Source organism: Myxine glutinosa, chromosome 9 (assembly GCF_964187855.1).
Source record: "Myxine glutinosa chromosome 9, kmMyxGlut1.1, whole genome shotgun sequence".
NCBI classification, from domain to species: Eukaryota; Metazoa; Chordata; class Myxini; order Myxiniformes; family Myxinidae; genus Myxine; species Myxine glutinosa.
Window position 1 is genome coordinate 129,872,493 of NC_136269.1, and position 21,868 is coordinate 129,894,360.

The 21,868-nt window shown below is 46.4% G+C and overlaps 1 protein-coding gene across 2 annotated transcripts in view; it reads right to left on the reverse strand.

Moving 5' to 3' along the window:
• Positions 1-21,868, reverse strand: part of LOC137434930 (adenylosuccinate synthetase isozyme 1 A) — an 89,593-nt gene that overhangs the window by 2,576 nt on the left and 65,149 nt on the right. For both annotated transcript variants that reach the window (XM_068128169.2, XM_078784913.1), the window contains 3 exons: positions 21,217-21,341; positions 2,988-3,085; positions 694-843 (listed from right to left, as the gene is read on the reverse strand). In XM_068128169.2, the coding sequence (XP_067984270.1) occupies positions 694-843; positions 2,988-3,085; positions 21,217-21,341 (373 nt within the window). The remainder of the gene's footprint in view (positions 1-693; positions 844-2,987; positions 3,086-21,216; positions 21,342-21,868) is intronic.

Below are 21,868 nucleotides of genomic sequence, written 5' to 3' on the forward strand. Positions count from 1 at the left end.
CGTGTTACAGATTTGGCGCGCACTCTTCACACATAAACGTGCGACTGAGAAAGACGTGTAGCGGCCGCTTCCGTTTTGCAGAATTCAATCTTTTTTCAAAATGGGTGCCATGTACTGTTTAGATTTTGATGATTTGCGTGTGATATGATTCAACGGATGTTTATATGAATCTTTTAAAATTTAAAAAGCCTTCAATTTCTGATATTTTGCCTTTTCATTTGGGCCTCCCAATTGAAGCCCCACCCATAGGGCGGGTACCGTTGCTAGTATATATTAATCTAAGTAGCTGAGATGAAGACATTGTAACCAATGGAAGCCATTCACCAGTCCTGTTATACTCACACAGAACAAAGTTTACAATGTGTATCTCATATACGCAAAGTAAGCATTTTCCACAAATGCCAAAAATGACCCAATATTTGAGTATTAAAAGAAGCAAAAATAAAACAAAAATGGTGAATGAAAAAAAATTAAAAAATGAAAGACTTGCATGGAGATGAAAAAGTAGCAAAAACGTTAAAGGCAAGGTGCACATGTTATATGAGTGTGTATATGTATGTGCATGTGTATATGTATGTGCATGTGCATGTGTGTATGTATGTGCACAAACGTCTGCTCAAAATGTTACACAGTAAAAGAAAAAAAAAGATTCGGAAAAAATATTCAACATGGCATAAAAATGATGCAACTCACTAGGAACACCCAGATGTTTTTCGATGAAGCAAATGTAGTTTTGAGCATTGACGGGAAGTTCGTCAAAAGAACGCAATTTGTCAATGCCCGTCTTCCAACCGGGAAGGGTAACGTAATCCACATGTACTTTGTTTAGAACCTCCATGTTAGCTGGATATCGGAAGAAAAGGGCATAGGAGGGAGAATAAAATTAATAATGAACCAAACAAATAAGCAAACAAAACGATAATAATAATAATAATAATAATAATAATAATAATAATAATAAAATGTTAAAAGACATAAGCAACAGGTTCCAAATCAGGAAAAAGGGTTTGCTAAGCAAATGTGTCATGACCCAAACCACCGTGCAAACAAGGTTACACAACTTGCCACTTTGAGAATTACACTTCATTTGAATACAACCCAGAACTCTTGTTCTTCCAACATCTATATAATAATAGCGTAAGGACTCGACTTTGTTATCCCTTTTACGCCGCACCCAGTGACCCGATGCCCACGGCACGAATGGATTTACGATCTACGAACCACGCTCTTTGTTTATCACGTACACACATACTCGAAAAATCTGAATTAGCCGATGTTGGGGCCCAAAAGCATCCGATTAACTGCCGATACGACGCCATCTTACGACGCCATCGTATTGGCATCTGCTGGGCGAAGGCGAAGCGAGCCGTCCGCTGATTGGACAGTCGAGTGGTGTGAACATGGGTGGTGTGAACCAAATGGTCTTTTTATTCCCTTGAACATTTTAAATTAGGATATATAAGGAAACGTCTTTATCGTCATTTTAATAAAGTGAAATGGAGTGACGTTGCGATACTCGGGGTGCGTTGCATAAATCCTCGTAACTCAGAGAGTTGTAGCAGGTGGCGAGACGTAAGGAAGCTTAAAGATAACGAGCTGAAACAGACGAACGATATGTCAATCCCTTTCTACACCGAACGGCAATAAAAGTATGAGAGCGGGAAGGCATGGCCTGAGCACTTCGAGCAGAGAGGACTGATTTGACTTAACTTAAAGAGAAAAAATTGGAGCTTAACAGAAGAAGAAGATCCCATGAGCGCTCCCCTATGCCATCCATAATGGTACACTCTATCCATACACCACATCCTCCCTTCCGTGGATGTTCCACGGGTTTCACGTCTTTATCGTCATTTTAATAAAGTTAAATGGAGTGACGTTGCGATACTCGGGGTGCGTTGCATAAATCCTCGTAACTCAGAGAGGTGTAGCAGGTGGCGAGACGTAAGGAAGCTGAAAGATAACGAGCTGAAAACAGACGAACGACATGTCAATCTCTTTCTACACCGAACGGAAATAAAAGTATGAGAGCGGGAAGGCATGGCCTGAGCACTTCGAGCAGAGAGGACTGATTGGACTTAACTTAAAGAGAAGAAATTGGAGCTTAACGGAAGAAGAAGATCCCATGAGCGCTCCCCTATGCCATCCATAATGGTACACTCTATCCATACACCACATCCTCCCTTCCGTGGATGTTCCACGGGTTTTGGCTCGTTCCCAATATTTGCCCTTGTGTATGGTACATATCCAAACATAGTTAATTTTCTGGATGCGATAAGATGAGATGAGATGTATTTATTATCAACAAGAGCAAGGGCTATGCATGCAGGAGAACAAGTCTGGGATGGCAGGATAACCTAGAGGTACACGAACTTGCCTTTGAGCCATCTAGCCTGGATTAGAATCCAGAGACAGCGATAAACTGTCATATTGGTGTATCGTAGGCTCGGTGACACAATGTGTGTGCTATCCCTGGGATGGACGTTAAACGGGCGTCCCGTCTACCAGCATTAGTTGGTGGACATTAAAGATCCCGCGGTGTCCTTCGCGAAGAGTATGCGAGCTATCGCAGACACCATGAACGAATTACAAACTCCTTCCCTAACCTACAGGTGTTGCTCTTCAGTGGTATGTACAGCCAAACTCTCAGCCAATGATGCTACTCGCAGCCTTGTGTTGCCTCCAAAAGAAAAATAGAAGATGATATCCAAACATGTGTTGACATTGATCAATTTATAAACAAGGACAAAAGCTGACAGCAGATATTGGCTTTAAATGCACCAAAATAAAATCATCAGCATCCATCTAACAAAGACGTTGGACAGGTATCAAAAAAAAAACAATCGTAAAAAAAAAAAAAAACTTTTATACTGTGGTTTCAATCCATGAGTTCAGCACACCTCTGCAAAGCAAAAGCAAAAAGGAAACGCCGACATCTAGAAAACAGATTCACTACCAAACAGACAAGCATATAAGCAAGATTGTCATACCTGGGAAATATGGTATAGGTTTCTCATCCACCTTGTAGGAGACGCCGACTTTGATTTCATCCAGGGCATCGAGAATATCCAGCTTCGTCAATGCAAGCCTGTGCAGATTGGGGAAATTTTTTTTCCAAAGAGCCCATCAAAAATGTTACAACATATTCTACACAAGATATTTCAATTCATCGGGAATGTGGGAAAATTTGCATTTGGATATGCATACCCAGACAGTAGGATTCTTAACAGTGGGCAACCAAGAGGCAGGTGCTCCATGAGGAGAGTACTGAGTTACGAGCATATATTGACAAAATGATCCAAACGACTGTACCACATAATGAGGTGAACTAGTTTTCTTTATGATAATGGATAAAACCAAAACTACAATTGGAAATAAAGTTAGGCGTGAGAACTGATTGCTCAGTCCAAACAAAATCTATGTCAAACAGAAACGTCCGAAGTGCAACATGCATCAGGGATTCAAACATCTGCATCTCATTGTGTTAGAAACAAACAGTTTGCTTTTGAGTGAGAGAACTCACATGGGCATATCACATCAACATTCATCTGTAGGCTACGGAAAAATGTAACTGAGCGGAACCAGGATTTCAGCCAAGTTGGCCACTAATGAAATATTGCGTACTAAAATCTACATCAATGATGACAAAGAAAATGAGTAAAAACAAAACACATATACACAAAAACACACACACACACACCAGGCAGGAATCCCAGAAAAACATCCAAACAAGGTAGGAACGAGAACAGCACTCGGGAGAGCGCATACCTAGGGGAGGCTGAACAGTATATTTTGTAGCCCACTGATAGGCCGGACCTAAACCAAAATCCATTCGGCTTGTTTTTCTCACTTAACCAACTCATCCAGCAAGTTTTGTCCGAATCTGTCCCAAACGTTTGAGATATCCTACTCACAAACAGACAGACAACAAACAAGCAGGGGAAACAAACTTCAGTGGTGGAGGTATTCTGGCATTTTCTACAAGCTATGGAATGTCCCTTCTTTTATATAGTATGCCACATACCATATAAAGAGGCCTGTGGCATTTTTCCTAAGAATATATATATATATATATATATATTGTTGCGAATATGGAATTTGGCCTCCATATCCGCTTGTAAATATTCCCCTATTTCTCCAATACTCCCCAACTTTCCCCCAATCCCCCATTCCCTAGTCCCATTGCATGTAAATAACAATCAGTAGAGCCGACCTTCCCCTTATTCCCCCATTAAATGTCGTGCCCAGGTCCACCGCACCACACGTAGACAACTTTCGGACATCTTGCTAGTTATTCTTAGTCTATGTCAGTTAAGGCCTCGTTTCCATTAATTATGACTCTTCGTTGCACCAGAATGTGATTATATGGCATCAGTAGTGAGTTTAGGACCTTTCCCATACCTCCTTCCATCTTCCATACCTCCTTCCATCTTCTTCAACAACTATAACTACAACAACAGAGGAGATGGGGGCGTCGCGGGGGAGGATGCGTCCTCACACCGGCTCGATTAGCGCCATTGACCACGCGCTCCACGGGGTTACCACGGAGGGGCTGGCTGTCAGCTCCTCGTCAAGGGCGGAGCCTGGTAACCCCCCCGCACCCAATCAGAAGGGCGGACCGATTCCATCTGGGGCGGAGCTAACGAGCCGAGGGCGTGTCACTCCCCGCCGGATATACGTGGCGACTTAGCGGATGTGAAAAGAGATGCGCCCCCAGCTGGAGAAAGAAGTACCTGCGCGCGCTGAGTCAGAGGCGCCCCGCCTGAGAAAGAACGTTGCCTGCGATCGCTGAGAGGAAGCGAACCCGCCTGGGAAAGAACGTTACCTCCGAGCGCTGTGACCTCCCCGCATCTTTGGACCGGACCGAACCGTGTGGATTCTGCCCCGAGCCCAGGCGCACCTGGAGCCACCGATACCTGCCTTTCACCACCATCAATCCCCGTGTGAGTCAGCCGTTGTCCCGTTTATCTGTCGTCTGTCCGGGGTCAATATAAGAGTGTGTCTAAGTGCTTGTCTTTCTGTGATATACCTCTAGCCCCCTGTAATCTAACCTTTCCGTACGAATATAATTGAGAAATCGAAACATTGGTGTCTGTCATTATAATCCAGCCGGGTGTCTTCTTTTCCTTTATTGATCCAGCGTAGCGCGGCTCCGTCAACGTCGAGTATAATCGGGTAATTTGTGCGGACACGACGGCCATTCCGCTCGGCCCACCTTAACATCAAAGTCGTGTCTGTAACAATTGGTGTCGAGGAGTGAGATTCGGACCCGGGACTAAATTTTTTTTAGGCCCAAACGTTGGGAAGTAAAATCGAGCCGGAGCGCGTACGGCGCTCGACCGAATCGATTCGGAGCGCGGTCCCGCGGTTACTGCGCTCGCCGAAATTATAACGAAGAAAAAAAAAATTTGGATTTGTTTTACGAAACTCGAATTTTGCAAGTCGCGCTATGGCGGATCAAGACGGCTGGGGTCCGGTAGGGGAGAGTGAAGCAGGGTCGGTCCAGGACCAAATTGAGGGACATGAGGGACAGGAGGAGAGCGAAGCAGCGAGGGTAGCAGACGCACAAAATAGCGTCGTTGTGCCCGACATTGCGGGAGCGCAAAATGGCGCCTCGCTGATCACCGCGACCGTGGCAGCGCCGCCGGTGGATTTGAACTCGTTTTTCATACAAATGAAGGCCTTTATGGCCCAGAATAGCAAAGAAATGGAAAGCAGAATGAGGGAGCAAATGAAGGCTCAGAGTGAGCGATTGGGGGTAATGGGAAACCAAATGGGGGTAATGAGGGACGAAGCGAGGGGTACCGGTGAGGGATTAGAAAAGAAATTTGAGGGGTTAGACAACGGGATAAAAGAGGTGAAACATGGGTTAACGGGGGTAGAAAATAGAATGGCTGCCCAGGAGAATCAGATAGAGGGAGTGAAAAATGGGTTAGAGGGGTTAGAAAACAGTATGGAAGGCAAATTGAGGGACATGAGGGACCAAGCGGAAAGGGAAGTTAAACAAATGGAGCAGCAGATAGAGGGGGTCAGAATGGGGGTAGAAACCAAACTGGATGCTCACAGGGAGGAAATGGAGCAGATGAGGGTGGCATCTGGGCAGGAGATGCAAGTGATGGGAGAAGAGATCAGAAGAGGTGTGAGTGAGGAGGTCGGAGGAGTGCGCGAGGAGGTGAGGCACTGTAAGGAGCACATGGAGAAGGAGGTGAGAAAGGGGACTGTAAAGTTACAAGGGGGCATAGAGGACCCTGACGCAGGAGGTGGAGCAGCTGACGGTGGGACAGACGGAGTTAGTGGAGCAGGTTCAAAGGAGCACTGCGGTATTAGGAGGGTTGAAAGCGACACAGAAAGAAGTGGAAGGGATGAGCGAAATTAAGAAGCGACGGAGAGGGGATAACAAAGAGATAAAAGAGGAGATGAAAGAATTGGTCCAAAGTCTGTGTTTGGATCGTGATGTGCTCATTAACCGGATGAGGGATTCGCAGGTGATGGAGGAGAAGCGAAGAGGAAGAGGACCCGGTGTAAGTGGTGACCAATATGGTCGTGCGTATGATGCGCCAGGTGATTTGATAAGCTTGGGGGTCGAGATTGACCCGGGTGTTCGTGAGAGGCCGTTGGTGAAGTGTGCGACAGGTCTGGTGTGCGAAAAAGGAGGTGTGCAAGAAAGTCCGACTCTGGGGTGTGTGAGGAAATAGTGCGTGCCAAGGAGTGAGTGTGCTGGCGAGAGTGAGTCGGTCGTAGCGCGTGTGCGAGGGAGCATGTGGAAGCGCGGTGTGGTGAGTGTTACAGAGGGTGTGACGGGAGAGTGTGCGCAAGAGTGTGCGCGAGAAAGGTGTGTGACGGACAGGTGCATGAGGGAAGAGTGCGCTGTCAGAAGTAAAGAAGAGTGTCCACCTGTGGTGAGTGTTACAGAGGGTGTAACGGGAGAGTGTGCGCGAGGAAGGTGTGTGACGGACAGGTGCACGAGGAAAGAGTGCGCTGTCAAGAGTAAGGGTGAGTGCGTTGTCAAGAATGGAGGTGAAAGTAGTGAGAGTGACATGGAGCGTGAGTTAGTTGTGACAGGTGAGAGAGGATGTACACCTGGGATGGAAGGATGCACACCTGGAATGGTAGAGCGTGAGTGGGAATGCACGCTGGAGTTGGTGGTGAGGCACGTGGTTGGGTGTGTGAATGAGGGCACACCTGTGATTGTCACAGAGGAGGTGACCGAGGAGGGGGCGCGAAGCGGTGTATTGGTGAGGTGTGCTACCAACGAATGTGTGCCAAAGTGTTCGGTGGTCAGGTGTGTGACCAAGGCTGTGAGTGGAATGGGTGTACCTGGGTGTGTAAGGAAAGGTACGAGGAGCATGGGCACGGCTGGATGTGTGAGCAAGGAACGGGCTGCGGGGTGTAAGCGTCCAGGTGAAGCATCGACGTTAGACGGGGTAGAGTTTAGAACGACTTATAGCCGAATCGGGCCCTCGGTGCGTGCTGGGCCTCGCTTTGAACGGCCGCGTCCGTGCTCCACTAGGCGGAGCGGGCAGCCCGATAGGAAGGGTCGTTATGGCGACCACGTTTTGTTGAGACGTGCCGGCAGGTCGAGATCGGGACATTGGATGGCTCCACGCCGAGGTGATGCGTGGGATCTCGGCCCGGGTAAGCCCCGGTCCCTGCACCGAGTGCCGGACGCATTCAGCCGCTGGCACAAAACAACCAGCATCCATTGCTTGGCTTTACGAAGCCGGGCTTTGGACAGGGATTGGCGCACCGAGAGGTATTAGTGAGTCGACTGGGTGATGAGGTTAGTGTTTTGGACCCCAAATTAGAGAAAAACAAAATTTGATGATTGGCAAAGGATTGGCAGTAGTGATTGGCAGATGATGGGCAGTGATTGGCAAATTTTTGATTTGTTGAAATTTGATGTGCAAAATTGGTAGTGAGAGACCCCCGATGTGGTGGGATGGCATCCCTGCCACCCTTCCCATGTGGGGGGGCAAAGGAGCAATAGCTTATGGGGTGTATGGCAGTGAAAACTAGCCCGGGTGGGTTAGGATATTGTGTGTAGGGATCTAGAGAAGATGACCTTAGGTAACGTTAAGGTTAGTTAGTGACTGATACCTGTAGTGGGGACGCAGGTAGATTAGTGTGGATGATAATGACGTGGGAGCGCAATAGTTTAAAGGGACGACTGGGAAGCGCAAGTTTCAGAAGGGAGTAGTTAGCTGAGATGATGCCGTGTGTGTGAGGATGGAACAGGTGTGATTGCACAGGTGTGCAATTGGACAGGTGTGTGGAGCAGTGTGTGAGTAGTGAGTGTTGTGGATCAGCGCGAATGCGCTTGGGGAGAGAAGGGTGCAGGTGGCACCAGGTGTGAGAGCACAGGTGTGCAAGTACAGGTGTGTGGGGAGAGTTGGAGTAAGTGGTACGGAGTGGTGTGCATGGTGCGAAGGTGTGGATGGGGGAAGAGTGGACCCCCTTTCACGAGTACCCGGGGCGGGTAGTGTAAGTGTTAGGTAGAGGGTACAGGTAAATTGTGGTTGGATATTGGCACTTGTGGTGCGGTTGCAGAATGGTGTTGTGAATGGGTGCATTAGTGTTGTGGAAATGGCTGGGCGTGTAGCCTGTTAGTGCGTGTAGTTGGTTGGGCACTCCACCACTGTGAGGATGTCGGCCAGGTGAGGCCGCAGGTGGGCTCTGGGAGCCGGTAGAGTTGTGGATGGGGCCCGAGGATCCGGAGGACGGACCCGGGTAGCCCAGTGCCAGAGAGGGCACCGAGTGGGGAGAGTGCCAGAGGGCCTTCCCCAGGTAGTTAGGTTAGGGCAAGGAGCAGGTAAGCTCGGAGGCAACTGCAGTGGTGGAGGTGTGCAGGTGGGTAGACCCACTGGGAGAGGTACACGCCACAGCCCAGAAATTGTGCGAGGGCACCGGGAGATGAATCGGGGGAGTGAGACCCCAAATTGAAGCGCACCACAGTTTGGCCAATGGGAATTGGTTTTTAGAACCCATAGTGTAAGAGGGCCAATGGTTTGGCCGGAGAAAGACCCCGGGTAGTGTAAAGTTGTTAAAGTCATTTAGGAAATAGTTAGGATTAATGAACCTGTCGCACCATACGCAGCCACTTACCTGTGGTGATGATGATGACTCCACACCTGTGTTTTCTTTGTTTTGTTGCAGGAAATGAGATTGCTGTGGATTTGTGAGACGCATCACGACGTGGATGAGACATTGGGGTGATTCCATCTCTCCCTCCCTAGGAGGGACTGATGATGAATTGGTAATGGCAAATTTTGATGTGCAGTTGGAGATGGCAAATTTTGATGAGAGTTGAAAATGGCAAATTTGATTGGTTAGGAGGGAGAGAAGACGAATTTGGTTTATGGGAGGAACGGGGAAGACAGTAGGGATGTTTGTTGATTTGTAAAGTAGATGTTTATGGGTAGTGTTGTGTTGTGTGGATACAGTAAGGGGTAAGGGAGGGGCCATGTAGGTTACCTGGTGGGGGGGGGGGGGGGAGCGTACGGTAGGAACGTACCTGTCTCACCTGGTTCCCATGTGCCCCCAGTGTGCATTACCTTGCATTGCGTGCACTTTTGCGCCCTTACCACCTTACTCACTTGTCTGCTTCTTTTGTCTCCCACCTCCGAGGATCTGGCTTTGGGGTAGAGAGAGAGGAGAGAGAGGTGCTGGCTGCGCAGTTGTGGGCCTGCACTTTCGCTGTTTGCTGCCGGGATCGATACACCATATGGACCGCAATGTTTGTGGCCACCCACAATGGACCGCAGTTCGTTTGCGGCCAAGCACCACCCGGGGAGGGACCTATGGGTCAACGTGGCACCTATGCCATACAGGTGAACCACTTTTAGTTAACACCAAGTGCACCACAAGAAGAGCAAGAGACACCTGCAGGGTTAGGGGTTGTCGAATTTATTTTTATTCCAATGAACAATGGTGACTGCACCGATTGGTGGTGGGGTGGTGCTTTTGATGCTCGGGAAGGGTGCTCTGCACGTTATTAAAGGCCGTCGGCCACAGAGCACTCGTGGGTTGGTGTATCGATGTTGGCAAGCGCGCTCTCTCTATGCATAACATCTGCATGTGTTCCTCCAAAAACAGGTCCTGGATCGTAGTGTAAATAGCAGCGTAGTCTTGTAAATAATGCTCCCTACCGGCTGTATGTGTAGTTTGAGAATTCTTTCCGGATTCGGTTATCCTGTGGGTGTGTTTCTGTGAGGAGAAGGGTGCAACGTCGCAGGGGGACATATTTACTCATTTGTGAACATCTGTAAAACTGTCGCACTCAGGGTAGAGTTAATAGTAGAGGGAACTACATTGCGTGCCACACTAAAGTAGGTAAAAATTTATCGGGTCGGGACGCCCCGAGGGTAGAGAAGGGTGCAATGTTGCGAATATGGAATTTGGCCTCCATATCCGCTTGTAAATATTCCCCTATTTCTCCAATACTCCCCAACTTTCCCCCAATCCCCCATTCCCTAGTCCCATTGCATGTAAATAACAATCAGTAGAGCCGACCTTCCCCTTATTCCCCCATTAAATGTCGTGCCCAGGTCCACCGCACCACACGTAGACAACTTTCGGACATCTTGCTAGTTATTCTTAGTCTATGTCAGTTAAGGCCTCGTTTCCATTAATTATGACTCTTCGTTGCACCAGAATGTGATTATATGGCATCAGTAGTGAGTTTAGGACCTTTCCCATACCTCCTTCCATCTTCCATACCTCCTTCCATCTTCTTCAACAACTATAACTACAACAACAGAGGAGATGGGGGCGTCGCGGCGGCGCGGGGGAGGATGCGTCCTCACACCGGCTCGATTAGCGCCATTGACCACGCGCTCCACGGGGTTACCACGGAGGGGCTGGCTGTCAGCTCCTCGTCAAGGGCGGAGCCTGGTAACCCCCCCGCACCCAATCAGAAGGGCGGACCGATTCCATCTGGGGCGGAGCTAACGAGCCGAGGGCGTGTCACTCCCCGCCGGATATACGTGGCGACTTAGCGGATGTGAAAAGAGATGCGCCCCCAGCTGGAGAAAGAAGTACCTGCGCGCGCTGAGTCAGAGGCGCCCCGCCTGAGAAAGAACGTTGCCTGCGATCGCTGAGAGGAAGCGAACCCGCCTGGGAAAGAACGTTACCTCCGAGCGCTGTGACCTCCCCGCATCTTTGGACCGGACCGAACCGTGTGGATTCTGCCCCGAGCCCAGGCGCACCTGGAGCCACCGATACCTGCCTTTCACCACCATCAATCCCCGTGTGAGTCAGCCGTTGTCCCGTTTATCTGTCGTCTGTCCGGGGTCAATATAAGAGTGTGTCTAAGTGCTTGTCTTTCTGTGATATACCTCTAGCCCCCTGTAATCTAACCTTTCCGTACGAATATAATTGAGAAATCAAAACATTGGTGTCTGTCATTATAATCCAGCCGGGTGTCTTCTTTTCCTTTATTGATCCAGCGTAGCGCGGCTCCGTCAACGTCGAGTATAATCGGGTAATTTGTGCGGACACGACGGCCATTCCGCTCGGCCCACCTTAACATCAAAGTCGTGTCTGTAACAATATATATATATATATATATATATATATATATATATATATATATATATATATATATATATATATATATATATATATATATATATCAGTGGGATACAACACGTAAACTGTTCAGCCTAGTGGAGAAATGCGATCTATCGAGTGTCGTTCTGTTTTGCAGTGTTTTATATGCAGTTGTCTTGCATTTGCTTCAGTAATTGGGCCTTTCACCTCTACTTGGTACCACAAATGATCACCGAGTTGCACATTTCAATTCAGGTGATTATGTCCACACAAAAGCTTTGTGATAGCTGGCCTCTAATCCGTTTTGACCATAAATCAAATCCAGATTGAGAGAAACCAAATGTTAAAAATTGCCATCATCATATGGCAGTAGGGGGTGCTGCATCGTGTAGCTTTATCTGCACCAATGGATGTACGTATATGCAAGATTCCACAGTGTCTTTTTTAACCAGCCCAAAATAAAAGGGATCTTACCCAATAACCCAAGTAAAAATAGAACATAATCCAAAGAAAAATGCCTTTTTAAATTTTTGACTTCCAAAGGTGCTGTTGCCGGGCAACAACTGGTCCCTCCTCCGACCCCTTCCCTTCCCTTCCCTCATCCCACCTCAACCTCTCCCCGCCCTCCAACGCCACCCATTCCCCTCCCTCCTCCAGCACAAGGTGCAGGTATCTCTGACAGTATATATATATATATATATATACAGTCACGTGAAAAAGTAAGTACACCCCATGTAAAGTTTTGACTTTTTCAACATATTTCAACATGCAGCTATTTGATCTTCATTTCACCAATATTGATAGATAAAGGTGATATAATATAACAAATATCATGAAACATTTACATTTTGTAGTCCATTGTATAATTTAAATGAACATAAATGCAAATTTTGCATGTGGAAAAAGTAAGTACACCCTTGGCTCTAATAGGTGGTATTGCCCCCTTTGGCAGAAACGACCTCAAGTAGGCGTTTCTTATAACTGTCTACCAGTCTCTGACATCGACTGGGAGAAATTTTTGCCCACTCCTCCATGCAGAATTCTTTCAGCTGTGCGATGTTTGAGGGGTTTCTTGCATGCACAGCTCGTTTCAAATCCCCCACAACATATCGATGGGATTTAGATCCGGGCTTTGACTTGGCCATTCCAGACCCCTCCATTTCTTTCTTTCAGCCATTCCTTGGTGGATTTACTGGTATGTTTAGGGTCATTGTCATGTTGCAAGGTCCACCTTAGGTGGAGCTTCAACTTTCCGACAGATGGCCTCACATTATCCTCAAGCACCCTCTGGTACAATGAAGAATTCATAGTGGATTCTATGATGGTGAGCTGCCCAGGCCCTGATGCAGCAAAGATGCCCCAAACCATAATATTTCCACCACCATGCTTTACAGTTGGTATCAGGTTCTTGTGGTCAAATGCTGTCTTTGGTTTTCCCCAAACATGTCTTCTGGTACTGTGGCCAAATAGCTCTACCTTTGACTCATCTGTCCAGAGCACATTGTTCCAGAAGTGCTGGTCTTTGCCTAGGTGTTCATTAGCAAACTTTAGTCTTGCCCTGATGTTCTTTCTGGACAGCAAAGGTTTCCTCCTGGCACACCTCCCATGTAGATCAAATTTGTGCAGCCTCTTTCTAATGGTAGACTCATGCACTTTGACATCACCAGTGGCAAGAGCTACCTGTAGATCACGTGATGACATTCTGGGGTTCTTAGAGACTTATTTTAGCATCTTGCGGTCTGCTCTCGGGCTGAACTTGCTGGGGCGGCCTGGCCTGAATAAGTTGGCAGATGTTTGGAATCTTCTCCACTTGTACATGATCTTCCGGACAGTCAAATGATTGATTTCAAATTGTTTGGAGATCTTTTTAAATCCCTTCACAGACTCATAGGCATCTATAACCTTCTTTCTGAAGGCCTCAGAGAGCTCTTTTGATCTAGGCATGGTGATGCCGCACACTTCAACAACAAAGAGCAAACCAAACTAAATGTCTGAGGTTTAAAGAAGACAGGTTCCTCCACGATCCTCTCTAATAATAATAATAATAATTCATTTATTTTGTATAGCACTTTTCAAGAAGCCCAAAGGTGCTTTGACAGAGTGGAAAACATAATGCATAACAATACATGAAAACAACAATTGCAAAAAGACAAGAATCAATAGGGAAATATTTAAAGCAAAAGGAGGGAGAAGGAGAAGAGATAGTCAGGGGTTAAATGCTGTGGGTTGAATGTTGAATGCAGTGTTGAACAGGTGGGTCTTTAGTGATGTTTTGAATGTGGTGAGTGAGGAGGAGTCTCTGATGGTGTGAGGTAGTGAGTTCCAGAGGGTGGGAGCAGCGATGGAGAAGGCCCTGTCCCCCCAGGATCTGAATTTGGTCCGGATGGAGGGGGTCAGGAGGTTGGTACCAGCAGAGCGGAGGTTGCGGGTGGGAGTGTGTCTGGAGAGGAGGTTAGCCAGGTAGGATGGGGCCAGGTTATGGAGGGCTTTGTATGTCAAGAGGAGGATTTTGTACTGGATTCTCTGGGGGATGGGGAGCCAGTGAAGCTTGTAAAGGACGGGGGTGATGTGGTCACGGGTCCGGGAATGGGTGAGTAGACGGGCAGCGGAGTTCTGAATGTATTGGAGTTTATTGGTGATTTTTGAGGGTGAACCATAGAGGAGGCTATTGCAGTAGTCCAGACGGGAGGTGATGAAGGCGTGGATGAGGGTTTCTGCAGCCGTGGAGGAGAGGGATGAGCGGAGACGGGCAATGTTTTTCAGGTGAAAGAAGGCTGACTTTGTGATCTGTTTAGTGTATTTGTCGAAGGAGAGGGTTTGGTCAAAGATGACGCCAAGATTCCGGATGTGAGGGGAGGTGGATACTGGGGTACCGTCGATGTTGAGGGCAAAGTTATGGGTGGATTTTGTGAGCGTTTTTGGGCCAATGATGATTATTTCAGATTTATCATAGTTAAGTTTGAGGAAGTTGATTTGAAGCCAGGATTTTATTTCAGTGATGCAGTTTGTCAGGATAGAGTGGGTGTCAGTAGAGACGGACTTGGTGGAGATGAAAAGCTGGATGTCATCGGCGAAGCAGTGGAATTGGAGACCATGACGGCGGATTAAGTGACCGAGGGGGGACAGGTAAAGGATGAAGAGGAGGGGGACAAGAACTGAACCTTGGGGGACACCTTGGGGGAGGGGAGCAGTGGGGGATTTGCAGTTATTGATGGAAATGAACTGGCATCTGTCAGAGAGGTATGATTTAATCCAAGAGAGGGCAGTGCCGGTAACGTTAAAGGTGGATTCAAGTCGGGTGAGGAGGATGGTGTGATCGATGGTGTCAAAGGCACCGCTGAGGTCGAGGAGGACGAGAATGTTGAGGTTGCCAGCGTCAGAGGAGAGGAGAAGGTCGTTGGTGATTTTGAGGAGAGCAGTTTCAGTACTGTGGTTGGAGCGGATTCCGGATTGGAATGTTTCATACAGGTTATTGGCAGAGAGGTGATGTTTGAGTTGAGTGGCTACAGCGCATTCCAAAACTTTTGACAGAAAGGGTAGGTTGGAGATGGGTCTGAAGTTGTTTAGGGTGTCAGGGTTTAGACCAGGTTTTTTTAGAATGGGGGTAACAGCAGCAATTTTGAGGGAAGGTGGGACGATGCCTGTAGACAGGGAGGAGTTTATTGTTGCAATGATAAGTGGAGAGAGAGCAGGGAGGGAGGCCTTGACAAAGCTGGAGGGGATGGGGTCAAGAGTGCAGGTGGCAGTTTTCATTCCTATGAGGAGTTCAGAGAGGTCAGTAGGGGAGATTGGGGAGAACCGAGACAGGGGATGGCAGGACAAGGGGGGGCAGGTGGTTGGAGGGGGAGCGGGTGCGGCGGTGGTCAAGCTGTTGTAGATGTCAATTTTGCGTTGGAAGAAAGAGAGGAAGACCTCTCTAACGATGTTCTAATCATTTGCACCTGATCTGGCGCACCTGATTCTAATTTTAGGTATTTGAAGTCGTGATAAATATAGGGGTGTACTTACTTTTTCCACATGCGAAATTTGCATTTATGTTTATTTAAATTATACAATGGACTACAAAATGTAAATGTTTCATGATATTTGTTATGTTGTATCACCTTTATCTATCAATATTGTTGAAATGAAGATCAAATAGCTGTATGTTGAAATATGTTGAAAAAGTCAAAACTTTACATGGGGTGTACTTACTTTTTCACGTGACTGTATATACATATATATATATATATGATTTTTAGGAAGGCAACATATGATTTTTAGGAAGGCAATGCTAAGCCACCCAGCATAACCCTTGGGCCAAAAAGCTATAAAATCATAATCAGAGAGTACGGTAGTACTCTCTATGTAGGTGGCGTGGAAAAAAATGGCGGTCCCATTTGCTACATACAAAACTAAAGTTGGATTATCTTCTTTAAAAACTCGCTTTGGCTACATATGAGAGCCTACCTGGTCTGTCCAGTTGATTGTCAAGGTAGGGGTCATTTTTGAGTTCTCCAGACCAAGGCAAAAGCAAAATAAAGCGAAAAAACGGGATCTGTCAAACCCGGGAATTAATATTCTTGTTCATAATAATAATAATAATAATAATAATATTCTTCAGACGGCATATTTCCGAGCTGCCTCCATCAATGTCAATGATTCTGCTACCATTCGATAGAGTTTTACTTCCTGCAACATCCTTTGGTATTATAATTCTCGTAGCTTGAAAGGATTCCTCGAAAAGTACGGAGAACGACATTCCTATGTAAAAGAATGGGACTGGGATAGGCGTGGCTGTGACTGTCAATCAGCTTGATGGGGGCGGAACCGCAAGACACAATTGCCTCAGTGTCGACGTTATGCGTGATGTTACGTGGCATCAAATAATATCAACAGAAATATCACGTCTCGGGAAATGATTCGTTTTTCAGTTACATTTATTGAAATAAAATAATAGCGAGGTACCAGTGCTATACATCGCACAAGGGACAAGTGATCACGATCCCTCCAGTCGCGGGGCAAGGTAAAAGCAAACCACGTGATCAATAAACCATCTCGAGTCACGGTTTCTCGGCGCCAGATTCGTTACGTCGGAGCATCACTGATGGCGTCATATAAACAGCCTGAACAAGGAATCCATGGGAATTGAATCTACTATAAATGGAGGTGGGTGTGTGTGTGTGTGTGTGTGTGTGTGTGTGTGTGTGTGTGTGTGTGTGTGTGTGTGTGTGTGTGCGTGTGCGTGTGTGTGTGCGTGTGCATGTGCGTGCTTGTATCTGTCATACTTTTTCACGTCTATTAATTAATTACGTACTATTCAAATGTGCCTTTTAACCCTTCAGACTCCTGAGACCCCTTACACCTTGGAAGACCCTTTAACACTCGACCCAAAAGACCCCCCGAGGATCCAAAAGACTCAGATGAACCAAAAATCCCCGATGACCAAAATCACCCAAAATTCCCCAAGTACCCAAAAGTCCTTTATGACCGAAAAGACCCACATGACCCAAAGGTCCCCGAGGACCCAAAAGACCCTTGAAGACCCAAAACACCCAGATGACCCAAAAGTCCTTGATGACCCAAGAGACCCAGATCACCCAAAAGTCCATGAGGACCCAAAAGTCCCCAAGGACCCAAAAAGTCCCTGATGACCCAGATGGCCAAAAAGTCCCGATGAACCAAAAGTCCCCGAGTACCCAAAAAGACCCTGATGACTCAAAAGTCCCCGAACACCCAAAAGTCCCCGAAGATCCAAAAGTCCCCAATTAAAATTTGGTCCAATGGACAAACGGGCCCCTTAGTTTAATAAATATTTGAACTGACATTTAGTGTTCCTTTCATCGTTGTTTTAGCATACTGCATCGCCTGGAGTGGTCAATGATCAATTAATTGATATTTAAATATAAAGATCCTAGTTTCCTTATGTCTATGCCCTATTAGTATTACCTATGGCTACTGGGGTTGGGGATTTGGGAGAGGGAGGTGGAAGCAGAGGGTGGAGGGGAGGGAACAATTGTTATTTTAAAAAAATAAAAAATTATGCCAGACACCCTCAGTACGCCACTGGTGAGCACTTCTATAAAGTTTGTGCTACAACATTTGTAAATCAGTAGTAGAACATCATCTACTCAAATATTATAATAATTATTCAGACGGTGTATTTCTCAGCTGGGCCTCTCTCAATGGCAATGACTGGAGTTTCACTTGGTGCAGAATCCTTTGTTATAATTTGTTTCTCCAGTTCATTTATACAGTTAAATATTTACAGATACTCTCTGAGAGTGTGTTCTCTCGTACTCAACTGACGCCATCGTAGTTTGGCAAGGCCACGCCCTTCCCCACGCTTACTCGATCACCCCTGAACCTTGCTATGCGTATGCGCAGATAAGAAAGCATGTCACGTGTACACTGTACAGTGTGTTTGACCAACGTCTTTCTGATGATATATAGTAATGGATTTTTGTCTGGTGAGAATCTACTCAAGTATTACCGAGGTCTTCTGATTTCTCAGAACCATGATTTGGATATCACAGATAAATACTTATATCTTGGCTTGATAAAGTTCTTCATTGAAGTTAATTATACAAAACTATTATTATCAGAGAGTGCGTTGGCACTGTCGACTCTACATACCAACGTCGGGATGACACGGATAAAAAAAATGTCGGCCCCACCCACTGATACAAAACAAAGGTTGGAGTATCTTTTAGTCCTCTCATCGTAGTTTATCGAGGATATTTGCATTGCGAGTGTATAATAAGTTTTATTGACACTTCAAGTGAATAAAACAGTAAAACCCACGAGAGTGTCTTTCATGTGTCCGGCCGTGCAGAAATTGGAGAGGCTCCGCCCCTCCCCTCTGTCCCCGCCCTATTGGTTAGAGGGAAACCACACCAGTTATTTTGGGAATTTCTAAGTGCAAGTCCTTGTGTGGCCTGAGAAGACATTACTCTTTGAGAAACGAGCAATAAGACAGAGCTGCAAGATACAGTCAGGGTTATGCAAGACAATATATGAACATGTGCAGTGTTTGACTTTGCTGACAAAGATATCTTGGCACTTTTTCTCCAAGATTGGGTATCCTCTGAGTACCACATACCATTATGTTATTCCACATTGCAAACAATTACAGAAAAGTGAATAAAAAAATTCATGCTAAATTAAAAAGGCAATGTAGGTACGACAAACTACAGTCTAAAAAGGTCCTAAACAAGATAGGGATGATGTTGGTTTAGACTTTAGAGAGTAGCTAACAGTATTGCCATCATATAACAATCCCTACATCACTGCCTCATTTACACTTCATCAGTTATTGTTTCAAGCTTCGACAAACACTCCACTGGTTACCACAGTACTTGATTACTCTTGTAGTGTAGCCACATACTGAGACTCTACAAATTAACAGCCCGAGTACAATGTTATAATATCAGTACATGATCGTCAACTTCTTACAACCTGCATGGACATCTCCAATAACAGCATTCAATAATTATCTCCATTTGTGATTGGTTACTCTAAGTTGATAGAAAATAAAAGTAGGAAAGACAACTGAAGCTGCAAGAAGTCCCTGAAATTTTATTGGAGCTTCTTATACTTATGCAGAAATGAAATATAGGATCTTCTAATACATCTAGCTAGGCCTAGCCCTAGACAATAGTCTGGAGGCAGTGATGTAGGGATTGTTATGTGATGGCAATACTGTTAGCTACTCTCTCAACCAACATCATCCCAATCTTGTTTAGGACCTTTTCTAGACTGCTGTTTGTCATCCCTACATTGCCTTTTTAATTTAGCATAATTTTTGTTATTAACTTGTGTACTGTACTATAATCCGATTCTGATGTACCATACTCTATTACAGAGCGTTGGTGTTGCCAAAGCAGTTTCGGCAACACCGATGCTCTGTAATAGAGTATGGTACATCAGAATCAGATTACAGTACAGTATGTGATTTGATGAATACGAGCTAATTGACTTTCCTTTTAATTACCATAGATGCATGGTGCAGTGCTTTTTTGGACAAAAAGAAAATAAATAAGAAAAGGGCAAAATGAAATTACTTCTACATGGTGATGCATCAGTTAAATCAAAATCATAGGTTGACGTGAGCTCAACTTGAATTCTGATATGGCTCTGATGCAGGGGGGTAGATACCCCTACAGAGGTATTGTTGTAAATTAGGGGTAGGGGAATATCTCGATCCAGGTAGATCTGCATAGGTAGGTGTCCGGCTGTCGTGATAGCGAATCTAGATGTAATAAGTTCTGTAGCCCGAATGTCGGATTAAGCTTGTATCTTTGTCCCTGTTACGAGGGGGCAGGGCATGCTAATTAGTACAGGGATTATGGGTAAAATTCCCTTATGTGTCATTCCCTCTGAGCATCTCAGTGTCCCTTATGGCAATACATCCCATAGACATAAGATAGGCCCATTAGCGCACCACACATTAAATAATTCCCCCGCCGCCACAATGACTTTGGAAGAGCCAACATGCAGCAGCCATGCAGTACGCCACCATGGGCGACAAACATCGTGCCAGGCAGGCTGGAGCCACGCCCAGGAGAACGTGTAATTGGACGGGGAAGGGACAAAAAGCTTCCCCGTAATTGGAGGGTAATAAAGGGAAAGGAGCGGCACACTGATTAGCCACCGACCGTTGACACCTCGGTCAATCAGTGCAGAAGGCGCGAACATTCGGCTAATCAGTGCGGAAGGCGCAAAACCACTACTTAGAAGCAGGTCGCTGATCGGAGGACAAGCGCCGGTGACGTCGGAAGGCGCGAAAGACCACCAAGAAACGAAGCACTGGTTGGGAGAGAGAGAGGGCTGACGTCACACCGCGAGTGACAAAACGACTCGCTCGCCGGCATTTTGGTCTCTTCTTCGCTCTCTTCCCTCTCTTCCCTCGTTCTTTTCGTCGCTCTCTTCCCTCGCTCTCTTCCCTCTCCTCCTCTTCCATTGCTTCTCTTCCCTTGGCCTCTTGCTCCTGACTGTCCCTTCGCGTTGGGCCTTCTCTTGCTTCGGATCTGGTGGAGGAACGAGCAGTTCAAAAGACGGTGGAGAGAAGGAACGCCGTCGATTCTCTTCCTTGCGTTGGTGTGGGAACGACGAACGACGAGCGGGGCTTGCGTTGGAGCGCTGATGAGAGGGCGCGCTGAGGAACAGGCAGTTCGCGCCAACCAGAGCTGCGTCGGACGACGCGCTCGAGCCAGACGATCCCTCACACTGCCAGACACAGATAAGCTCACATCCACAAACGCACAAACAACGTTTCTTTTATTTACTGATTTCCCGTCGTCTTGTATGTGAAGTGAGGTGTGCGGGATCCCGATTTAGGATTTAGTTTTTATCGTCGAGTTTCCCTGTCCCGATATTTATTTTGAATAAACCCTTGTATTATTTTCCCTTTCTATTCAAAACCCCGTTTTGGTTTGATTCATTAACTTGCAAGGCTGAAGACTGCCCGGAACGGGTCAGGTAAGAGCTCGCCGCTTCTTCCTCTTCCTTCTTCCTCCCGTGCTTGCATATTCAAGTCCACAATTGATCGTCGCCTCGGAGTTAAAGCTCATTCAGGCTATCCTCGATCCCACGGTCTTAACCGAGGGCAATCGCGCGACAGTATTTTCACACAAATAATACCATGTGTCATTAGTATGGAGTGCATGGAGTCGCACACAAAGTTGCCCTTACGCAGTAAAGCCATTGATCATGTGTGCGTAACGCAGCAGGACAAGGTCAAGCCAGCCACAGCGTCGCTTGCGTCCTGTCGTCACTCCAAACTCATGGCCACGAGTCTGCAGCAACTCCCCAGTTTCCTGTACACACAAATGTTTATCAAGACGAGAAACCTTTGAGAATAGATTACGAGGATCATACAGAACTACATCCAAAATTGTTAGGAATTATCAATGTCATTAGACTATGCACAATTACCAAAATGTATGTAAAAGGTTACAGTAAGTATTTGACATCACATTTCTTTCAGCATCAACTTTTCTTGTGGATTTTTTTTCCTACTGTTCCTAAAAAAAGGGCCAACGTTATTTAAGCTCCCTTTTGGGCTGACAGGGTGGCCTCGAAGTATGCACACTTACCTTGAAGCTGTCTAGCCTAGGTTTGAATCCCGACCCAGCTACAAACTGGGTTTCACAGGTGTTTCACAGGCAGCGTGATTCATCAATGTGTGTGCCGTCCCTCGGCTGGGTGTTAAACTGGGCTTCCCATCTGCAATCATTAGTTTGTGGACGTTAAAGATCCCACGGTGTCCTTCTTGAAGAGTAGATGAGCTATCGCCGGTACCCTCAATAAATTACAAATTCCTGTTCTAACCTACAAGGCTCCC